This window comes from Erpetoichthys calabaricus, chromosome 13 (assembly GCF_900747795.2).
Source record: "Erpetoichthys calabaricus chromosome 13, fErpCal1.3, whole genome shotgun sequence".
NCBI classification, from domain to species: Eukaryota; Metazoa; Chordata; class Cladistia; order Polypteriformes; family Polypteridae; genus Erpetoichthys; species Erpetoichthys calabaricus.
In genome coordinates this window covers 12,746,170-12,765,103 of record NC_041406.2, presented here as the reverse complement: position 1 = coordinate 12,765,103, position 18,934 = coordinate 12,746,170, and the positions used below count along the sequence as shown (strand labels likewise).

The 18,934-nt window shown below is 40.5% G+C and overlaps 1 protein-coding gene across 1 annotated transcript in view; it reads left to right on the top strand.

Annotated features, from left to right (window-relative positions):
• LOC114663989 (adenylate cyclase type 2-like) overlaps positions 1-18,934 on the top strand; it is a 592,666-nt gene that overhangs the window by 371,284 nt on the left and 202,448 nt on the right. Inside the window, 1 exon segment of the mRNA XM_028817967.2 lies at positions 7,064-7,213. Coding sequence (XP_028673800.2) covers positions 7,064-7,213 — 150 coding nt within the window.

Below are 18,934 nucleotides of genomic sequence, written 5' to 3'. Positions count from 1 at the left end.
TTCATCCAGAGCCACTGACTACCCTGTCTGGCAGCTCTGGAGTGGTCTTTAGCAGCTATACCAGTGGGGCCTTCTCCTCACACCCCCAGTTCCCAGAATAGCCCTCATGTTGATGTGACAATGAATCCTCTGCAGCCTACTTTAATCGGTCAGACTTTGCTTTCCAGCTACGTTGTTTCATATCAGCCACAAGCTCAGCATACCTCATCTTCTTGTGCTCATAAGCCCCCTCTACTGCATCCTCCCAGGGCATTGCAAGCTCCATAATGTAAACGAGATGGAGTGAGGATGACCAAGCATGGGGTCTGGTCTGGTCTGGTCTGAGGTTGGTTGCCACGATTTCAGCTGGGAAGCAGAGCCTTTGGCCTAAGTCTGCCACCGTCTTCCTGCCACACGCCTCACCTAGCTGCCCAGTGACTGCCAGGGTTGACGAGTCGTGCTTCCCAGACTCTCTTTATTGGGGTGAAGAAGGAGGAACGATGTTGACACTTATGTGATGACTTTCCAGCACTGCTGCCAGACAATGAAGCACCTGCTTGTGCCGCCAGTTGTATCCGATTCCTTGCAGCCCACCACAGTGTGTTTCAGTGCACTGCTAAAATCCATATACGAAAACAAGCCAAAAAAAAAAAAACTCAAATGGGAGTTGTTTTGCTTTTATTTAGGAAAAAATATCTGCAAATGGGATAAACAAAATTTACTTGACAAGATTTCTTAAAGTAATCTAAAAAAAAATCATAAATACAAATTGTTTGATAAGTCAGTAATTCTTATAAAAAGGAAACAAGATTGACTGTCTTGATATACTGTAAATACTTTTCACTTGCTTAAATTTGATAATTTGGCAATGTGCTGCTGGACTATGGCAGGGGGAGCACGTGGAGTCTCCTCCATACCACAGGCTGAGATTCTTGTGTGATGGCAAGACATCATAAGCAGCCTGGATGATAAGAGCAAATAAATATAAAGAAAATTATTACATACAAGAGAATCAAAAATGAAACATGAATTTGAATTCCAACATACAGTGCCCTCCATAATGTGTGGCACAAAGACCCATTTCTCCTTGATGTCCCCCTCCGCTCCACAGTTTAAAATGGCCAATCAAGCAGTTCAGACATTGTGATCAAAGTGCACAGTGCAGACCTTCAGTGAAGAGGATTTGCAGACATTGTGGTCACACGACACTCCTTCTACATGTCATGGCACCATAATGTTTGGGGCAATTGGTGCCCCAGACGTTTGTGTCTCTTCAGATGGGTTTTATGGCTTCATAAGATGCCTCAGCCTGCTTCTACCCTTTGGAGTCTGTAGTTGCTGTTGTTCAACATGAGGCCAAGAGCTGTGACAATGAAAGTCAAAGAAGCCATCATGTGGCTGAAGAAGAAGAATAGAACCAGTGGAGACATCGGTGAAACCTTAGGATGACCAAATCAACAGTCTGGAAAATATCATGAAGAAGAAAGAACACACTGGTGGGCTCAGTAATCACAAAGGGGCTGGTAGGCTGTGCGAAGACCTCCACTGCTGAGGACAGAAGAATCGTCACTGTGATAAAGAAAAAGCCCCCAAACGCCAGTGCGACAGGCCAGAAACAGTCTTCAGGAGGAGATGTGAACGTGTCAGAGATAACTATCAGCAGAAGACTTCATGAACAGAAACACAGAGGCCAAATTGCAGGATGCAAACCACAAGAACAGGACGGCCAGATTACAGTTTGTGAAAAAGGACTTGAAAGAGCCTGCAGAATTCTGAGAAAAGGTCTAGTGGGCAGACAAGACAAAGATGAACCTGATCAGAGTGACGGCAAGAGGAAAATGTGGAGACGTCAAGGAACTGCTCGAGATCCAAAGCAGACCACCTTATCTGTTAAACATGGTGGTGTTAGGGGTGTTCTGGCTTGGGCATGTATGGCTGGCACAGTGACTGGCACACTTCTCTTCATTGAGGATGGCACTGCTGACAGCACAATGAATTCTGAGGTGTGTAGAAACATCTGATCTGCTCAAGTTCAGTAAAGGCCTCCAAACTCACCGGACGGCACTTCATCCTACAACAAGATAAAGAGCCAAACACACTGCTGAGGACACACAGGAGTTCATCAAAGACAGAAAATGGAGAATTCTTGAATGGTCAAGCCAGTCATATGATTAAAGTGCAATTGAGCAGGCTGTTCTTATACTGAGAGAAAATTTAAGGGGACATACCTCCCGAAACAAGCAGGATCTGAAGATGGCTGCATTAGAGGCTTGGCAGAGCATCAACAGAGAAGACCCTCAGCACCTGGTGATGTCAATGATATGCATCTCAGGGATATGCGACAAAGAACTAAATATGACAACGGCTTTAACAGACCTGCCATTGCTTCATCACAAACATTATGGTGCCCTGAAATGGGGGAACTGTGTAGAAAAAGTGTTGTGTGACCAAAATGTCTGCAGATCCCCTTCAGTGAAAGTCTGCAATGTGCACTTTAATCACATTGTCTGAATTATTGGATTTGTAATTTTAAACTGTGAAGCATAAGGGGAAATCAATGTAAAAATATGTCTCTGTGCCAACCATTATGGGTGGCTCTGTATAACACCTTCTCAATGAGGGCTCAGAGATGGACGCAGAGTGAGGCAAAGCGTGGGGACTCGTGTCACTAATGAGTCTCTCGCAGGCCCTAAATGCATGAATGGTGAGCATCTTTTGAAAGAAAACCATGGAAGCTTTTAGAAGCTGCCACTCAGCCGCTAGATAATGAGTATACAAAGATAAGAAGCTGAAATTGTGTGATTCATTAAAAAGATTTATGCATCCTGCATCGTGTCTAATAGAACATTAGCCCTGAATATGTAAATGGAGTGCATTTCCAAGTGAACAGACAATCTGTACTGGACGAGAACATTCTTGTAATGTGAATACCAACAGATGATTAGGTTTTGGACGCCTGCGCTAACGGTTGTCATTCATCATTCCGACACCTGGCTCTCTGCACTCCCTTGACACGTGTCTTGCCCAGAATGAACGCTTCCTTCAAGTGACTTGATGCTCCTGGATATTTTCTGTTGTAGTATTTATAAACTGCATCTTGTGTTTTTATGGTGTTTTATCCCAGTGCTGGGGTTTGTTTCCATTGACAAACTCACACTTCTTAAGTTAACTGGAAAATTGAAATTGGCCTGGTCTGAGCGACGGTGAGTTTATGTGTGACAATCCCTTGTTATATATTTTCAGCTCGTTCATTGTTTGTTCCTACTTTGCGGTGACAGGACCAGGGACAAGTAGCAACTCTTGATGGATCTTTATTAAAAAAAGCAGGTGCTGAAAACCTTCCATACACATGTTTGCCTTTCTAAATGAGGTCCAATTAATTCAGTGGGCCACAGGTGGACTCCAATCTAGTTCTAGTGGACACATCTCAAGGAGAATTGAAGCAAACAGGATATACCTGACCACACAGTATGGTGTATCACGGCAAAGGGTCTGAATATTTCTATGGATGAGTGATTTCAGTTTGGGATTTTTAATAAACTTGCAGACCTTTCTGAAAACACATGGTCCCTTTGTCATTATGCGTCATTGAGTGTAGATTGTTGTACCAAAATGATCAATTTATCCATTTAAAACTAAGTCTTCAACACAGTAAAGTGTGCAGAAAGTAAAGGAAAGGCTCTTGAGACTTTCTGAAGCTCTTTGACCAAATCACTGGGGGGGTGCCACACTATGACAGTGACAGCCACACACTTGTGTTACGACTGTCAACAACTCTCTGTGGTTTTCTAAAGATCATGGAAATTAAGATTTATGGATTAAAATTAATGGAAAAGTTACACAGTGTTGTTCGATTAATTGGTCCTATGTGAGTGTGTGCTTGAGTGTGGCCTACAATGGCATCCTTCCCACCCAAGGTGGGCTACTATGTATTATGAGATCCTGCCAGGGCATTTCCCTCACTTCCTGCAACCCAGACTTGGAAAAACAAGTTAAAAAATTGATATGTTTTCTTCTTTTTTTATTCCTGCCCAATAAGTGTTCATAGATGATATCTTTATTTTCATTCTTTACAATTGGTAAACTCCCACCTGGTCCAGGTGTTTTCTTTGTCTTCGACATATTGAGGTCTTGAAGCACATCTGATTCTTCTGTTTTGAAATCTGCGAACTCAAAGTTTGTTTTATTTCTTCCATGGATTTGTCTTCTAACCTAAAAAGTTTTCTTGCCTCGCTAAACAAATTCTCCATTTTAACAACTAGAGTACATGGCACAATGTGCTGACATAGTGCTGTCCCCTCTGTCCCAACATGCATCTATTTAAAGCCAGAGAAACAAGTGACAATTATTCATCACATGCATAGTAATGTGATCTTTTAAATTGCTTGTTTCAAAATTTTACGTCATTACTTTTCCCTTGTGGGGCCACAATATGCTTTGTTTGCAAGTGAGTGAGCAGATGCTGAATGGTAAGTCGCATGCAGGATGCCTCCTCATCAATCAGTGGCCCACAATTTGCATTTGTTCGGCCTGTTTGTCAGGCTTCTCTCTATCAGACCTGCTCACGTTTTTCTGAAAGGAATCTGTACTGTTGTTCAATTCAGGCTAATTCGGTTTGTTTGTTTTTTTTTTTATTGCGCCCTTCACTGAGTGCAGGCTGTTTTGTCATACAGGGTCCTAGGAGACCCTATTTTCTCTTTTTTACTCTTTATTATGTAGATTTTACTAAAATGCCTCAAGTCCTATCCTCTTAACTCTGTGTGGTCAGCTACTTTATTTTAGCACTTCCTCCCCGCTTCCCTTCTTTATCTGTATAACCACTGGCATTTAGGCAGAGTGAAAGAACAAGCTACACATTAATTATGTATTTTAGATAATTTTCAAAAATTATAAGCAACGTAAAATGACTGCCACCAAAATACTATTACAGACTAAGTGTAGCTTTTGCACGTTGCGTCCATAGGCGGCTCTCAGTCTTATGTTCTGTCCAACTTGGTCTTTGCTACCACATGACTTTTGAATGGAGGATTGAAAAGTAAGACTGCTGAGATGGAGTTTATCATGGAGAAATGGCGAGAGAGAGGTAGTCTTCTCATCATGGCCAAATGGCAAGGGAAGACACAGAGGGAAAGTCAGAGTCACCAACTTCTCCCGTTCCTATCACAAATCCTAGATAAATGGGTGCGGGCAAATCTGTTGGTTCATCCAATCCTCTCCATCATGAATTGGAAGTCCCAATAAGTTCAAAAGGGTGTCATTTCCTTCACAAAATATGTTTCAAAATGGACTGAAAATGAAGTTCATTTTGGAGCTAGAGGACCACAAACTGGGGAGAACTCTCAAAATCCCCATGTCTTGCATAACTAGACATCAAGACACATTGAACACTGCATCATATGTGGGGGGTGTTTGTCATACTGTTGAGTCAGAAGGCTCTGGACAAAATAAAAAGGTGAAGTAATTCCGAAGCAGACATAAATAATAGATAGAAAAAATAATGTAACATCAACAAAATGTCACAAAATAACAAAATGTACATCAACAAAAGCAATTAAAGCATCCACAATGGACAAAAAAGACACAAAAAAGGAACTGAAACATAAGACCTTCACTGGCTGCACTGACAACACAGCACACCTTAGCACGGATTGGTGGGCCACACCAAAGGGTCTCAGAGCTTTTAGAAATGACAGATCCCAGCTTTTGATTTTTAATACATTTGTGGAAAATGTATCAATTTAAAATTAAATCTACAACACAATAAAGTGCGCAGAATGTCAAGGGGTCTGAATAATTTTCAGAACCCACTGTGTGTACAAGCACAGATAGGAAGGGTACTCTATAAGATTGATAGATATGAAAGGCACTATATAGTAGGACATAGATAGATGTGAAAGGCACTATATAGTAGGATAGGTATACTATTGAGAGTTGGAGGTAGCAGCCTTATTAATATTTAACAGTGAAAATCTTTCAGTGTTGTAGCTTCATTGCCTGCTAAATCAAAGATGGCTTTCATCATGTACCTTTTTTTCCTATTTAGTCACATGAATCTCTAGCAGGGTAACCAGGCGATTTGAACTTGCCCACTTACAGCTTTTTTCTTTTTAGGCTTACTTGCCTAAAGGAAAGAATCTTGTTTCTTTTCCCTTTCAGGTTTTTGTTGGCCCTTTTTAAAACAGAGAAAAACACACATTTCTTTATATATAAAAAAAAAAGAGAAAATTCTTTACCGTTTAATGAGCCCTGTCTGATCTGATGACGGATACTGAAATGGTAAATCAATACAAGTAGAGCTAAAAAAGAAGAATCTGTAATTTGGATAAGGAATAATGTACTTGCAGTGAGCAAGTATATAATGATAATCTGCTAAGTAATGAGTGCACCACAGAGATAAAGGAAATGTTTCAGCTAAAGACATTACCATTACACAAAATCAATGAGAAATTCAGCAGACATCGCAGTTTGTTTAATGTACAGTCAGATTCTGAGTGTGCTATTAACCACCTTTATTTTTTAGTATAAGATATAAAGCTAGGATATCATTGGGGCACAGAGAGAAGTTTTGTTGCTTCATGGATCTAATGACCTGCTTTTGATTGCTACACCTGATGACGGCCTGTGTTATATCTGTGTGGTCCTCAGGTGACTGTGTAGATTTACCTCAGGATACTTCAGTCTTTTTTTCTCTACAACCAAAGAACTGCAGGTTTATTTTAATTCTAATTTGGCCCCTGTCTGTGTGTGTGTGTGCTGATAGACAGATATATAGATATGAAAGGTGCCATATAAAAGATAGATAGATAGATATGAAAGGCGCTATATAAGGTAGCTATGAAAGGTGCTATATAAATGATAGATAGCTATGAAAGGTGCTATATAACAGATAGACTACATGGGCTAAGTAATGTTAAAAAATATCATTTTTTGTGTGGTATAATTCTTTAATGTTTGCTAAATTTGTGTGCAGCACATGCCTAACTGAACTTATATACAGTAACTGGCTGCCCTGAAACACAGAAGTGATGATTGATTTGTAATGGCAATCTTCTTTTCATCTTAAAATTTATTTTTGTTTTTTCAGATCCTGGCAAATGTTATCATCTTCATTTGTGGAAACCTGGCAGGTGCCTACCACAAGCATTTAATGGAGCTGGCTCTGAAGCAGACCTACCAGGATACCTGCAACTGCATCAAATCTCCCATCAAACTCGAGTTTGAAAAACAGCAACAGGTTGTTTTTCTTTTTCTGTTTTAACTACGTTGTTCTTGTATTGTTCAACAACGACAGGCATTTTCAAGATCCTTCTTCTTATCTCCTATATAATAAAACACTAAGGTCTGTGTGTGCAGTCTCTCAGAGTAATCTTATTGGTCAGTTTGGCTTTGGTGTGATTAGTCAGTTAAGCTTTGGTCTGATTGGTCAGTTTGGCTTTGGTGTGATTAGTCAGTTAAGCTTTGGTCTGATTGGTCAGTTTGACTTTGGTGTGATTGGGCAGTTAAGCTTTGGTCTGATTGGTCAGTTTGACGTTGGTGTGATTGGGCAGTTTGGTTTTGTTGATGCCATCAGAAGGGGAAGTGCAAGTGTGAGACAATTGAGTTAGTTGTGTACATAATAAATATTATATACAGTATGTTAATGTCCTTGATTCTGTTTTATTGTTCAGTACAATCATTTGTATTGTTTTGTAAAATCTCCATTAAATATGATTTGCTGTGGCACCAGTAAAATTAAATTTACATGGAAGTACTGGATGGACAATTCAATACCGATTTTATATGATAATGATAACAATAAAGTTGAATTCTATTGGTGCATTATAATTATGAAATAACAAAGTATGTTCATATTTAAAAGTGATGGTTACAATTATTACTATTTATTTATTTTAGATTAAACTCAGTTATTTTAGATACACTTTTATTCGTCCCCAAGGGTAACTTAAAACTTTGCAGAAGCTCAAGAAAAGAAAAAAATGATATATTGTGGTCAAATGACGATGTAAGAAAGTCTATATATATAAATAAATATATATATATATATATATATATATATATATAGTGACCGGTGGCAAGGAAGCAGTCAGGAGACGGAAGAAACGTTAGGCACCACCCCAGTAACCCCATTCAATTGTTACAAAATAAGAAACAAATAACTGAAACAGTGCTACTACTAGCCAGCTGTGCTCTCAGTGATTCCTTCTTTCTTATTTCTGTAGCCCTGCTCGTATTTGGGTCTTTGTTGGCAATCAGATGCCACCTTTCTGGTAGTTGTAGACTGGAAGGGGCGGGGCTGGCTCGGCAGTCACAGCCCGGTGGGAGGGGCCTCACTAGACATGTTTTCTGGGCTGTAGAGAAAGGAGAGAATGCCATTAGTGACAGAGCCCCCTGTTGCCCAAGAGTGGTAGTACTTACCTCAGTTGAGCTTGTCAGGGACCCCTAGACACCCATACGTGTCAATATATAAGTATTACAAAAAAAGGACAGAATAAGAAGTGAGACAATCAGAGGTACAACAAAAGTGGGAGAGATATCCAAGAGAGTCCAGGTAAGCAAGTCGAAGTGATACGGATGTGCTGTGAGGAGAGACAATGAATATGGTAAATGACTTTCTCCTTTTGTGAATGGCATGCATTTCACTGAAACACTAAATTTCACTGTGAATTCAATTCTGTGCAAAATTAACGTGCAAACTCTGGCTGGGGTGTCAATCCATTTTGGGACCCTCTGACACACTAATCCACTACCGAAACTCACAAACCTTTGGAATGTGAAAGAAAACTCGAAGTACCCAAAGGAAAACCTCATGAGAATGTACAGGCTCCACACAAACAGTGACCACACTCCTGAAAATAAAGGTGCCAGGGTGGTCCTTCAGAGCGATTTTTGGGTGGCAAAAGACCCAACCACGTGAAGTTTTCAGATAGAACCTGTAATCATCCAATGGATTGACAGTCTGATCCTGTGACAAATTTTTGGGGTATCAACCCGGCTGTCCCTGTTAACTTGCAAAATTCAACCAAAACAGCATGCAATGGAGTACAAAAATGCTGCCCCGTAACACTCAGGCTACTTGAGTGAACACGACTAAATCAGCTGTGAACAAGCTATAGAGCTCCTCTTCGTGGGCTAGTTGAACCAGAACTGGTGCCCCCTTCCAGGTGGTCTCGCTTTTATGGCCCAGGGACCAAAAGGGGTGGAGTCAGTTGCCCTCACTGGGTTGTTTCTCTGCACTGTGGAGGAAGAAGAAAACAAGAAAGTTAGCAGCAGCGCCCCCTCTCAACTCAGGGTGTTAACACATACCTGGGAAAAACTCGGAGGGTGACCCTCTGACACGCATGCATGGCAAACCTTTACTTATTTAGATCTGAAAATAGTAAATAACCATGAATAGAGGGTAACAGATTTATGAAACAGCAACAAGTCCTGATTTGAAAAGGGCTCTCACCATATTCAGTCACACAGGCTAAGTGCAGGTTGTCTTAATCTGTGGGTGACCTGCCATTTAAATTCTCAAACATTAATGCTTTCTTGTTTTTCTACATATTACGAAGTTTTTCAAAGCAAAAAGAATCAAATTTATACGCAATGAAATCTGCCCACAATGAACTGGTGCTTCATCAAGCAAAGGCTCAACAAGGAACAACACAACCCAGTAAAGAACCATAAAGTGCCATTAAGGAACCAGTGCAGGATCCACAATGAAACAGCAGTAACCACTGCACCATCCTTCACATCACAGCATCACACATTGAAAAGCTGTAAAGAAAAGATGCTCTGTTTATTCTGATATTTAAGAAATTTAAACAAATCAATGTTAATTGAATCCAATTTCCTGGCAAAGGAGCTCGCTATTTCAAAAGGAATTGACAGGGCACTGTGATTCTTACAGATGTGCCCTTTGCATTATTCCTTTCCAGTTGTAATCTACATACTCTTTATATCTTACATATTTTTATTTGATTCTGCCAGTAATTTGTTTGCACCTGAGTCACTTAGGATATTCAGTGTCTGCCGCTCCCTTCAAATTGTAAAGCCTGTCAGGCTGCCAGTCCTTTCCACAGACAAACAGAAGACGTCTCCCAGATGTTTTTACAGGGCCAGCTGTGAATTTTTTCCAACTGCAGCTTTTATTTGAGACATGTACATTCAAGTCTGGGCGTCTTCTTTTAAAAATAGACATTTGTGTATTCAGCATACACCGTGCCAAGGCGCTATACAAGTGCAGATCCACAGTGATGAGAAAAAGTATGGGAAGCCATGGTAAATAACTGCATTTATGTGTAAATCTACTCTAAAATAACATCTGATCTTTTTCGAAGTAACAGTAACTGGAGACCTATTTTTATTGGAGTGCCTTTAATATCTCTATCTATCTATCTTAAATGATAAATTTTGGTCAGAGGCAGGTTACAGGTTATACTACAATGATGAACAAATTTGATCATCAAAGCACATGGAAGACATGCAAAAATATCCAAAGTTCATCTTTTCATCATGCAGGTCCACCACTCATGAGGATGTGATGCTCGCCCTCCATTCAATGCTTTTGGCTGGTGGGTCTGACCCTCCACCTTCTCCTTCTCATCCTCTTAAAGTCAGTAATGGCCTGCACAAGTCTTCTTCCATCAGCAGAGTCTCATGTCCTCCGCTGTGACCCTGTTAGCTGAGACATTGACTTACTGACTGGGAGAATCTCAACGCACCGTTTCTTTTCTCTTAAAGTCAGTGTTAGCAGGCACAACTCTTCTTCCATCAGAAGTCTCGCTTTCTCTGCTGTAAAATTGTTCGGAACACAACATTGAGCAAAAACTGTCACCTACTGACTAGGAAAGTATCGACGTGCCGATTGAAGGGGCCGCACCAAGTGTGTATGTGTTTTGTTGCTGCCCACCCCCCAGAATGTACTCTGTGTCACATGGAAAGTGTAAATAAGGCTTGAACCGCACTGTTTTTAGAGCTGTCCTGCACCTGCTCTGGTACACCATGGACCCTGAACAAGTTACACCACAGAAAACACACACACAAAATAACACACATGAACTTTGACACAAGCTAACTGAAGTTAGGAGTCAGCAAATGTGGAGTTCCACCGATGAAATGAGATTGGGAGTGTGGTTTAGAGCTACTTTCGACCAATAAGAAAGGATCTGCTGATGTGAAGCATGCCCAGCAAAAAATGAGATCTCAGAAGATCTACAATCAAGAAGTGTTTATCTGCATAAAGCTGGAAAGGGTTACAGTGTCATTTTAAAGAGTTCATGGTTAGTCAAAGTGTTCAAAGTGGAGGTAATTTAACAGTGTGCCTACTGTCCCTGGACATGGATGTCCACTTGAAAGAAACATCACAGAATGCTTACTGAGGTAAGAGAACTCCAGAGTCATACTTAAAAGGCTTGAAGGACAGGGATGCCACCCACTACAAGAGTTGAGACATAAGAACAGAAAATACGCTGACGCTTATCAGCTTAGGAAGCCCTTTTAAGAGTCGTGTCGTTGATGACAAGCCAGAGAGAGAGACTGAGAGGCATGCAGCAGGAAGACAAATGATGAACAACAGAGTAAAATGGTGCAGAGTGACACTTCTGATGCCATCAGATCCTGAATGTTCTAGGCAGAGAACTGTAGAGGGGCAGAACTCAGATGAGAAGGAGGAGGTGGAAGCTGAAGTGAGGATACACAACATCCACAATGTAGCCAAGAGTAGAGTGAACATTTCGGAACTTTCAAATGCTCGGTTGTGTCTGACTGTGTTCCATTTCCATTCATAATGGCATTTTCCGGAAATAGTTTATCTGACAGTGTTTTTGTATAAATACATGTGCTTGGCACGTTGTGAGCCTGCGACTGCACAACTTGAATGAAATGAGATTTTTTTCATGTGTGCCACTGATATCGTTTGCTGTTGTCCACCTTAAGTCACCATAGACGCTGTGACTAGTAGAGAGCCCTATATCCTAGACACAATTCCACAGACACAATTCCCAGGTTCAAATAGTAATTTCTTGGACCAATTATCTTCAACAGGATTCCAGAAGTTATTCCAAACACCATTATCTCTTTTTCTCCTCCTCCTCCACTCCTCCCAGCTGAGCTTTGTCCAATGTCCATACACGACTCCGACTCGCCTGAGTGAGACACAGCAGCTCCTTTTATCTCAGACTTGGGAGAACTTCTGGTGCCTGGGCATTATTCATAGGAAGCGTTACAAAATAGGGATCACGAATTTCTGCAGCAGCACCCACAGAACCCAGAGGGGCTGCTCTATGGGACTACAACTCCCAACAAGCTCTGTGGGTGTCCATGCAGGTACTGTAGCCTAGGGATGCTGCCACCTAGGGTGTCAGGACAGCCAACAGTCTGAATAGGTTCTCTCCCCCTATCCCTCCATAACACTGGCCAGGTTAAGGTCTTCAGTCCCACCTTGCCGGGACACCAGTGTACGTACTTCCAAGGTGACATCTGCCAATCTTCTGGCCATCCAATTGTTGCCCAGGTGAAGGAGTCGTGTACCATCCAGGTCCTGACACCAACCCCAGTCACAACGCTTTTTCTTTCAGTAGCTTTGTTATCTCCATTCTACATGAAAAGCATGACTTCCATCTAGCCATTCTGTCCTAGGCACCTGATTGATGGAGCAGGCCATCACTACAGACTGCAGGGTGGGAAAGTAAGACATTAAAAATAAGTGGAGTATTGCTTTAACGTGGTGTCCTTTTTAGACTTTCTGAAATTGTACAGGTCTTCATATTTGCTGCCATCCTTTTCCTTGGCATCCTCCATTTTGGCTATAAAAACCATTCAGGAACATCCGATATGCCGTAGAACGATCTCTGTGAAGCCATTTTGTGCTTTCACTCGAGCATTTCAAAGTAGGCTAAGAATTACTGTAGCAGTTCTTCCAAAATTGCTGTTTGCACATCTCTTGAATTTTATTATTTGTAACCTTTATGACATTTTAATTATTTCCATCATGCTAAATTTGAACTTCTTCAAAATAATTATCTAATAATTTAACATCGTATAATCTGTGAGGCTTCATGCTTAATTATTTGTTAACACAAATGTATAAGGAGTTTCTCACAGTTCACTCGCTGATGGCATTTTTTCATGGAGGCTATGAAATCAAGCATGAGACACTAATGATTAAAAATTAATTCTCTGGTATCTTCTGGGACGTGGTGGCTGCCGCACATCCAGCTAATCTTTACTCTGCACTGCTAATCTAGGAAAGGTATGAATAGATAATAAAACATGTTCTTTACAGGAAGACATGAGGAATGTAATTATGTAGGGCAAGGGTCTCAGACTCAGTCCATGGAGCACCACAGGGGGCTGCAGCTTCTCAATTTCAGCAACTTTCCATAATCGTAGCCAAAGCCTGCTGCTAACTGAACATTTCTGTGGATTCAAAAAGTACTCAGACCCCCCTCACTTTCCACACACTTTATTTGCATTGTACATTTAATTTTGACTGCATACAACAACAACATTTATTTCTATAGCACATTTTCATACAAACAAATGACGAAGAAAGAGAAAAAAGTCAAAATAAATAATTAAAATTAGGGAACACTAATTAACATATAATAAAAAGTAAGGTCAGAAAAAAACAAAAAGAAAACTCCAGATGGCTGGAGAAAAAAATTAAATCTGCAAGGGTTCCAGGCCACGAGACCACCCAGCCCCGTCTAGGCATTCTACCTAACATAAATGACCTCAATCAGTCCTCATTGTATTCAGGGTTCTCATGGAAGAATTTGATGATGACGGTCATGTGTACTTCTGGCCTTTAATCCATCAATGTAGGGACATCACGGTGCTTTGATTAGGTGGTGGTGGCGCAGATCGCCACCACAGAAAACCAGAAAAAGAACAGAAGAGAAAGTAGGGGTTAGTACGGATTTTGGAGCCACCAGGAATAATAATGATAATTAATTGATTATACAGAGCATCAGGATTAAACTAAGATGAAGCTATGAGAAAGCCATGTTAAAGTAATGTGTTTTCAGCAGTGTTTTAAAGTGCTCCACTGTATTAGCCTGGCGAATTTCTATTGGCAAGCTATTCCAGATTTTAGGTGCATAACAGCAGAAGGCCGCCTCACCACTTCTTTTAAGTTTAGCTCTTGTTATAATAAGCAGACACTCATTTGACGATCTAAGGTTACGATTTGCAGTGTAAGGTGTCAGACATTCTGAAATATAATATGAAGCAGATTATTTAAGGCTTTGTAAACCATAAGCAGTATTTTAAAGTCAATTCTAAATGACACAGGTAACCAGTGTAGAGACATCAAAACTGGGGTGATGTGCTCGGATTTTCTTTTCCTAGTTAAGATTCTAGCAGCTGCATTCTGCACTAGTTGCAATCAATTCAAACAGACATTTGCCATTTATACCCACCTTAAGCATGAGCAAGGTACTATATAAAAAATGTATTATTATTATTATTACTATCACCACATAATGGTGGGGGGTAGCACATGATGGCTTGTGCTGCAACTGTCAACGAGACTCTATGATTTTTGAAAATTAAGATTACTAAAAATTCATGGAAAAGTCACATAGTGTTGTTCGATTAATTGGTGGGTATGTACTGGAGTGTGTCCTACAATGGCAGATTTTCCATCATTTGGTGGGCACCTACCTCATACATCATCCTGCCACTCATTATTCAGTATAGATGAGAGAAAAAATAGCTGATTTGTCCACTATAAAATTAAAAGTTGCAGACAGTGAAGGGGTCTTCTCAATACTTTCTGAATGCAATGGTATTCTCAGTTCGCAGCAGGAGAGGGTAGCAAATATATAAAGTGGGTGGAATGAAAAGCTGCACCCCTTGTGGCTCTCCACGGAATGAGTTTGAGACTATTGAAGATCAAAAATGGCAACTGTTCACCATTAAAATTAAATCTACAGCACAATAAAGTGTGCAGACAATGAAGGAGTCTCAGTACTTTTGAAGTCCACAGCTGTTAGAATGATCAGGAAGTACCTAAGACATGGCCCACTGGATGAAGATCATGGACACACAGAGGGGTTGATGTACCTTATCAGGCCTGGGAAGTGTTGGGAACTTTAACACCATGAGGGGTCTCAAAACTTTGCTGATAACAGGGTAGCCTGATGAAGCCTAGCTGGATGTGTCACTAAGGTGACCCTCATCAGGATAAACGAAATAACAATTATAAATGGTGAATGACTATGTGATAGGTTAATATTTGGCCTGGCCCTTCTTACTTTGTGTCTGATACAACTCTTATGTCAATACATTCACATTTTATAAAAATAAAGAGTAAGCGGGTCTCCTTGGGGGAAAGCACTTTGGGGAATTTTACAGACTGTTAGTTAACTGACAACTCTGTCACTACATTCTCAAACATTTTATCGCCGTGGGAAATCATCATATTCTAGCATCCATATGGAGACTTTGAATATTCAAATATCTAAGAGGGGAAAGAAAAAAAAAACAAAGGTGAAGTGATTTCTTTAGGGAAAATGAGTCATTCTTCTGCATCATTAAACACTTTTCATTCTTAGCAGAGCCAGCTGATTCTGAGCAAACAGCTCCGAAAACTAAGCAGAAATTGAGATCTAAAAATAGCCCGCCATCAGCAACCTTTTGATTGCTTGTAATGTGGCGAGACGGTGGAAACAGCAAAAATGTGAGCAAATTGCTAAAAGCCCTTCTGTCCCAACACACACACACACACACACACACACCAGACCAGACCCCCTGATCACTAATATCACTAGCAATGCTGGCCGTGATAAGCATACCGTATATCAAGTCACGTCAGGTGGCTTTATTGTCATGCCATCCATACACCGTATTGCAGCGTACAGTGGCATGACATATACATAAATACAGGACAAGTGCAGGGCAAGTAAAGAAATATACTACACTATGAATAAATAAATAATAGGTAAGTGAATAGATAGTGTGGACACCAAGGGGGGCTCTTCAACTCCCCAAACACGCAACACAAACAAGCAAGTTAAAAGGCAAAGAGTCTTTTATTGTGGAAAACTCTTCTTTATAAGCATTTTCCACCACTACAGCCTCAACTACAGTAAAGCGCAATAAGCACACTCTTTGTCTTCCTGTCTGTCTCTGTCTTTCACTGGTCACTGTCTCCTCCATTCCTCCTCGTAAGCTTCGTCAACCTTCCACCTGACTCTGGCTCTTCCATCTGAGGCAGGCAGCTCCTTTTATCTTCCACCTGAAAGTAATTCCAGTCTTCCATTTACATAGTCCACAAACCCTTCTGGGTGAGACAGAAACCCAATGAAATAGGGCTCCCCAGTCCCTACAGCACACGTGGAACCCAAAAGGGTTTAGTCAAAGAACTCCATGTCCCATGCTGTCCTGTGGGGATCTGAGGCACTGCTGCAACCTAGGAGGGCTTCCATCTAGCACTTCGGGGGAGATAATGCCCTGTGCATCCTCTCTCCCCTGGACTTTCTATCTAAGGCTGTTACTTACAATAGTCATAATTGGAGACAGACAGTAATGAATAAATAAATAATAACAGTAAAACTATGAATAAAAAGCAGCAGTGGTGACAAGTATAACAAATGTACAGCGTATGAATGTACTACTAGGAGCAGATCTGAGGGCAAGGAGGGAGCAGCACAGAGTTCAGGGTCTAGACAGCCAAGGAGTAGAAGATCCTGACAGGACTGGTTTGGATGCGACATCACCTTCTGCCAGATGGAAAGTGGGACAAAGAGACCCTGAGAGGGGTGGGAGTGGTCCTTCACAATGCTGTGCAAGACTTTACAGAGATGTCTTCAATCCCAATGATCCTTTCTGCAGTGTTCACTGTCCATCATATGACCTTACGGTCAGAGACACTTGCAGTTCCTAAACCAGACGGTGGTACAGCACTATTGTTTTGGCTGTATGATTTGGGTTATTGCCATGCTGCCATGTCAAACATTACCTCAGAGTGAAGCAGTCAGCACTCTGGAGGTGATGTTCTTCAAGAACCCCTCTATATCTGGCTACATTCATCTTGCTCTCAATTCTGACCAGTCTGCCTGTCCCAGAACCCCCCATAGCTTGATGCTGCCACCACCATGTTTCATTATAAGAATGGCATTAGGCTTGCGCTGAGCAGTGCGTGGTCTTTGCTAGACATAGAGCTTGGAGTTCTGCTCAGAGTTCAATTTTTTTCTCATCATCAGGCCAGAGAATCTTTCTTCTCATACTCCGAGTCCTTTGAACTGTCATATGTCTTGTACTTAAGAATGACTTCCATCTAGCCATTCTGTCCTAAGCACCTGATTGATGGAGCGCAGATGAAATGGTCAGCCTTCTGACAAGATTTCATATTTCAGCAGAGGACTTCTGAAGCTCTGTTAGAGTGACCTCCTGTCTGACCATGGCCCTTCTTGTCCAGTCCCTCAGTTTGGCCAGATGGTAAACCCTAGGAAGGGTCCTGGTGGTTCCAAACTTCTTTCATTTTACAATTATTGAGGGCACTGGGCTCCTAGGAATACTCAGAGCTTTAGAAATGCTTTGATCCCCTTGCCTTAATCTGTGCCTCAATACAATTTGATGGTGGAGGTCTACAGGGAGTTCCTTGGACTTCATTGTTTGGTTCTTTTCCTGAAATGCAACATCACTTGTGGGACCTTCTATACACAAGTACACATGTGCCTTTCTAAATGATGTCCAGTCAGTTCAGTTGGTCACAGGTGGACTCCAATCAAGTTCTGGACACATCTCAAGGAGAATCAAAGGAAACAGGATGGACCTTACCACAGTATGGTGTGTCACAGCAAAGAGTCTGAGTCTTTCTATGGATGAGAGATTTCAGTTTTGGATTTTTAATACATTTGCAAATCTTTCTGAAAACATGTGGCCTGAGCACAATTTGGAGTGCCATATCTAAGGCTCTGAGTACTTACAGTGGAATGCAAAAGTATTCAGTCGCCTTAAAAGTCATCCTCATTTCTTGCATGACAGAAGATTTATCCCCATATTTATCCATTCAGTATTTTTATTGTGCTGTAACAATACATTTCCAAGGTCCAAATAAATCATTTTCTGGTGATACTTAACTGAAGAAGACAAACTTTGGAATGCGTAGTCCTTGTATACTCAGGCAAACACGACCTTTGGAGTTTGTCTTCTTCAGTTAAGTATCACCAGAAAATGATTTATTTGGACTTTGGAAATGTATTGTTAAAACATAAGAGATCACATTCTAGATATGAAAGGCACTATATCATAGATAGATAGATAGATAGATAGATATGAAAGGCACTATATTATAGATAGATAAATAGATAGATATGAAAGGCGCTATATGATAGATAGATATGAAAGGCACTATATTATAGATAGATAAATAGATAGATAGATGTGAAAGGCACTATATTATAGATAGATAGATAGATATGAAAGGCACTATATGATAGATAGATAGACAGATAGATTTGAAAGGCACTATATTATAGATTGATAGATAGATAGATATGAAAGGCACTATATTATAGATAGTTAGATATGAAAGGCACTATATTATAGATAGATGTGAAAGGCACTATATAATAGATAGATAGATAGATATGAAAGGCACTATATAATAGATAGATAGATAGATGTGAAAGGCACTATATTATAGATAGATGTGAAAGGCACTATATAATAGATAGATAGATAGATAGATATGAAAGGCACTATATAATAGATAGATAGATAGATGTGAAAGGCACTATATTATAGATAGATAGATGTGAAAGGCACTATATTATAGATAGATAGATAGATAGATAGATATGAAAGGCACTATATTATAGATAGATATGAAAGGCACTATATGATAGATAGATAGATAGATGTGAAAGGCACTATATTATAGATAGATAGATGTGAAAGGCACTATATTATAGATAGATAAATAGATAGATATGAAAGGCGCTATATGATAGATATGAAAGGC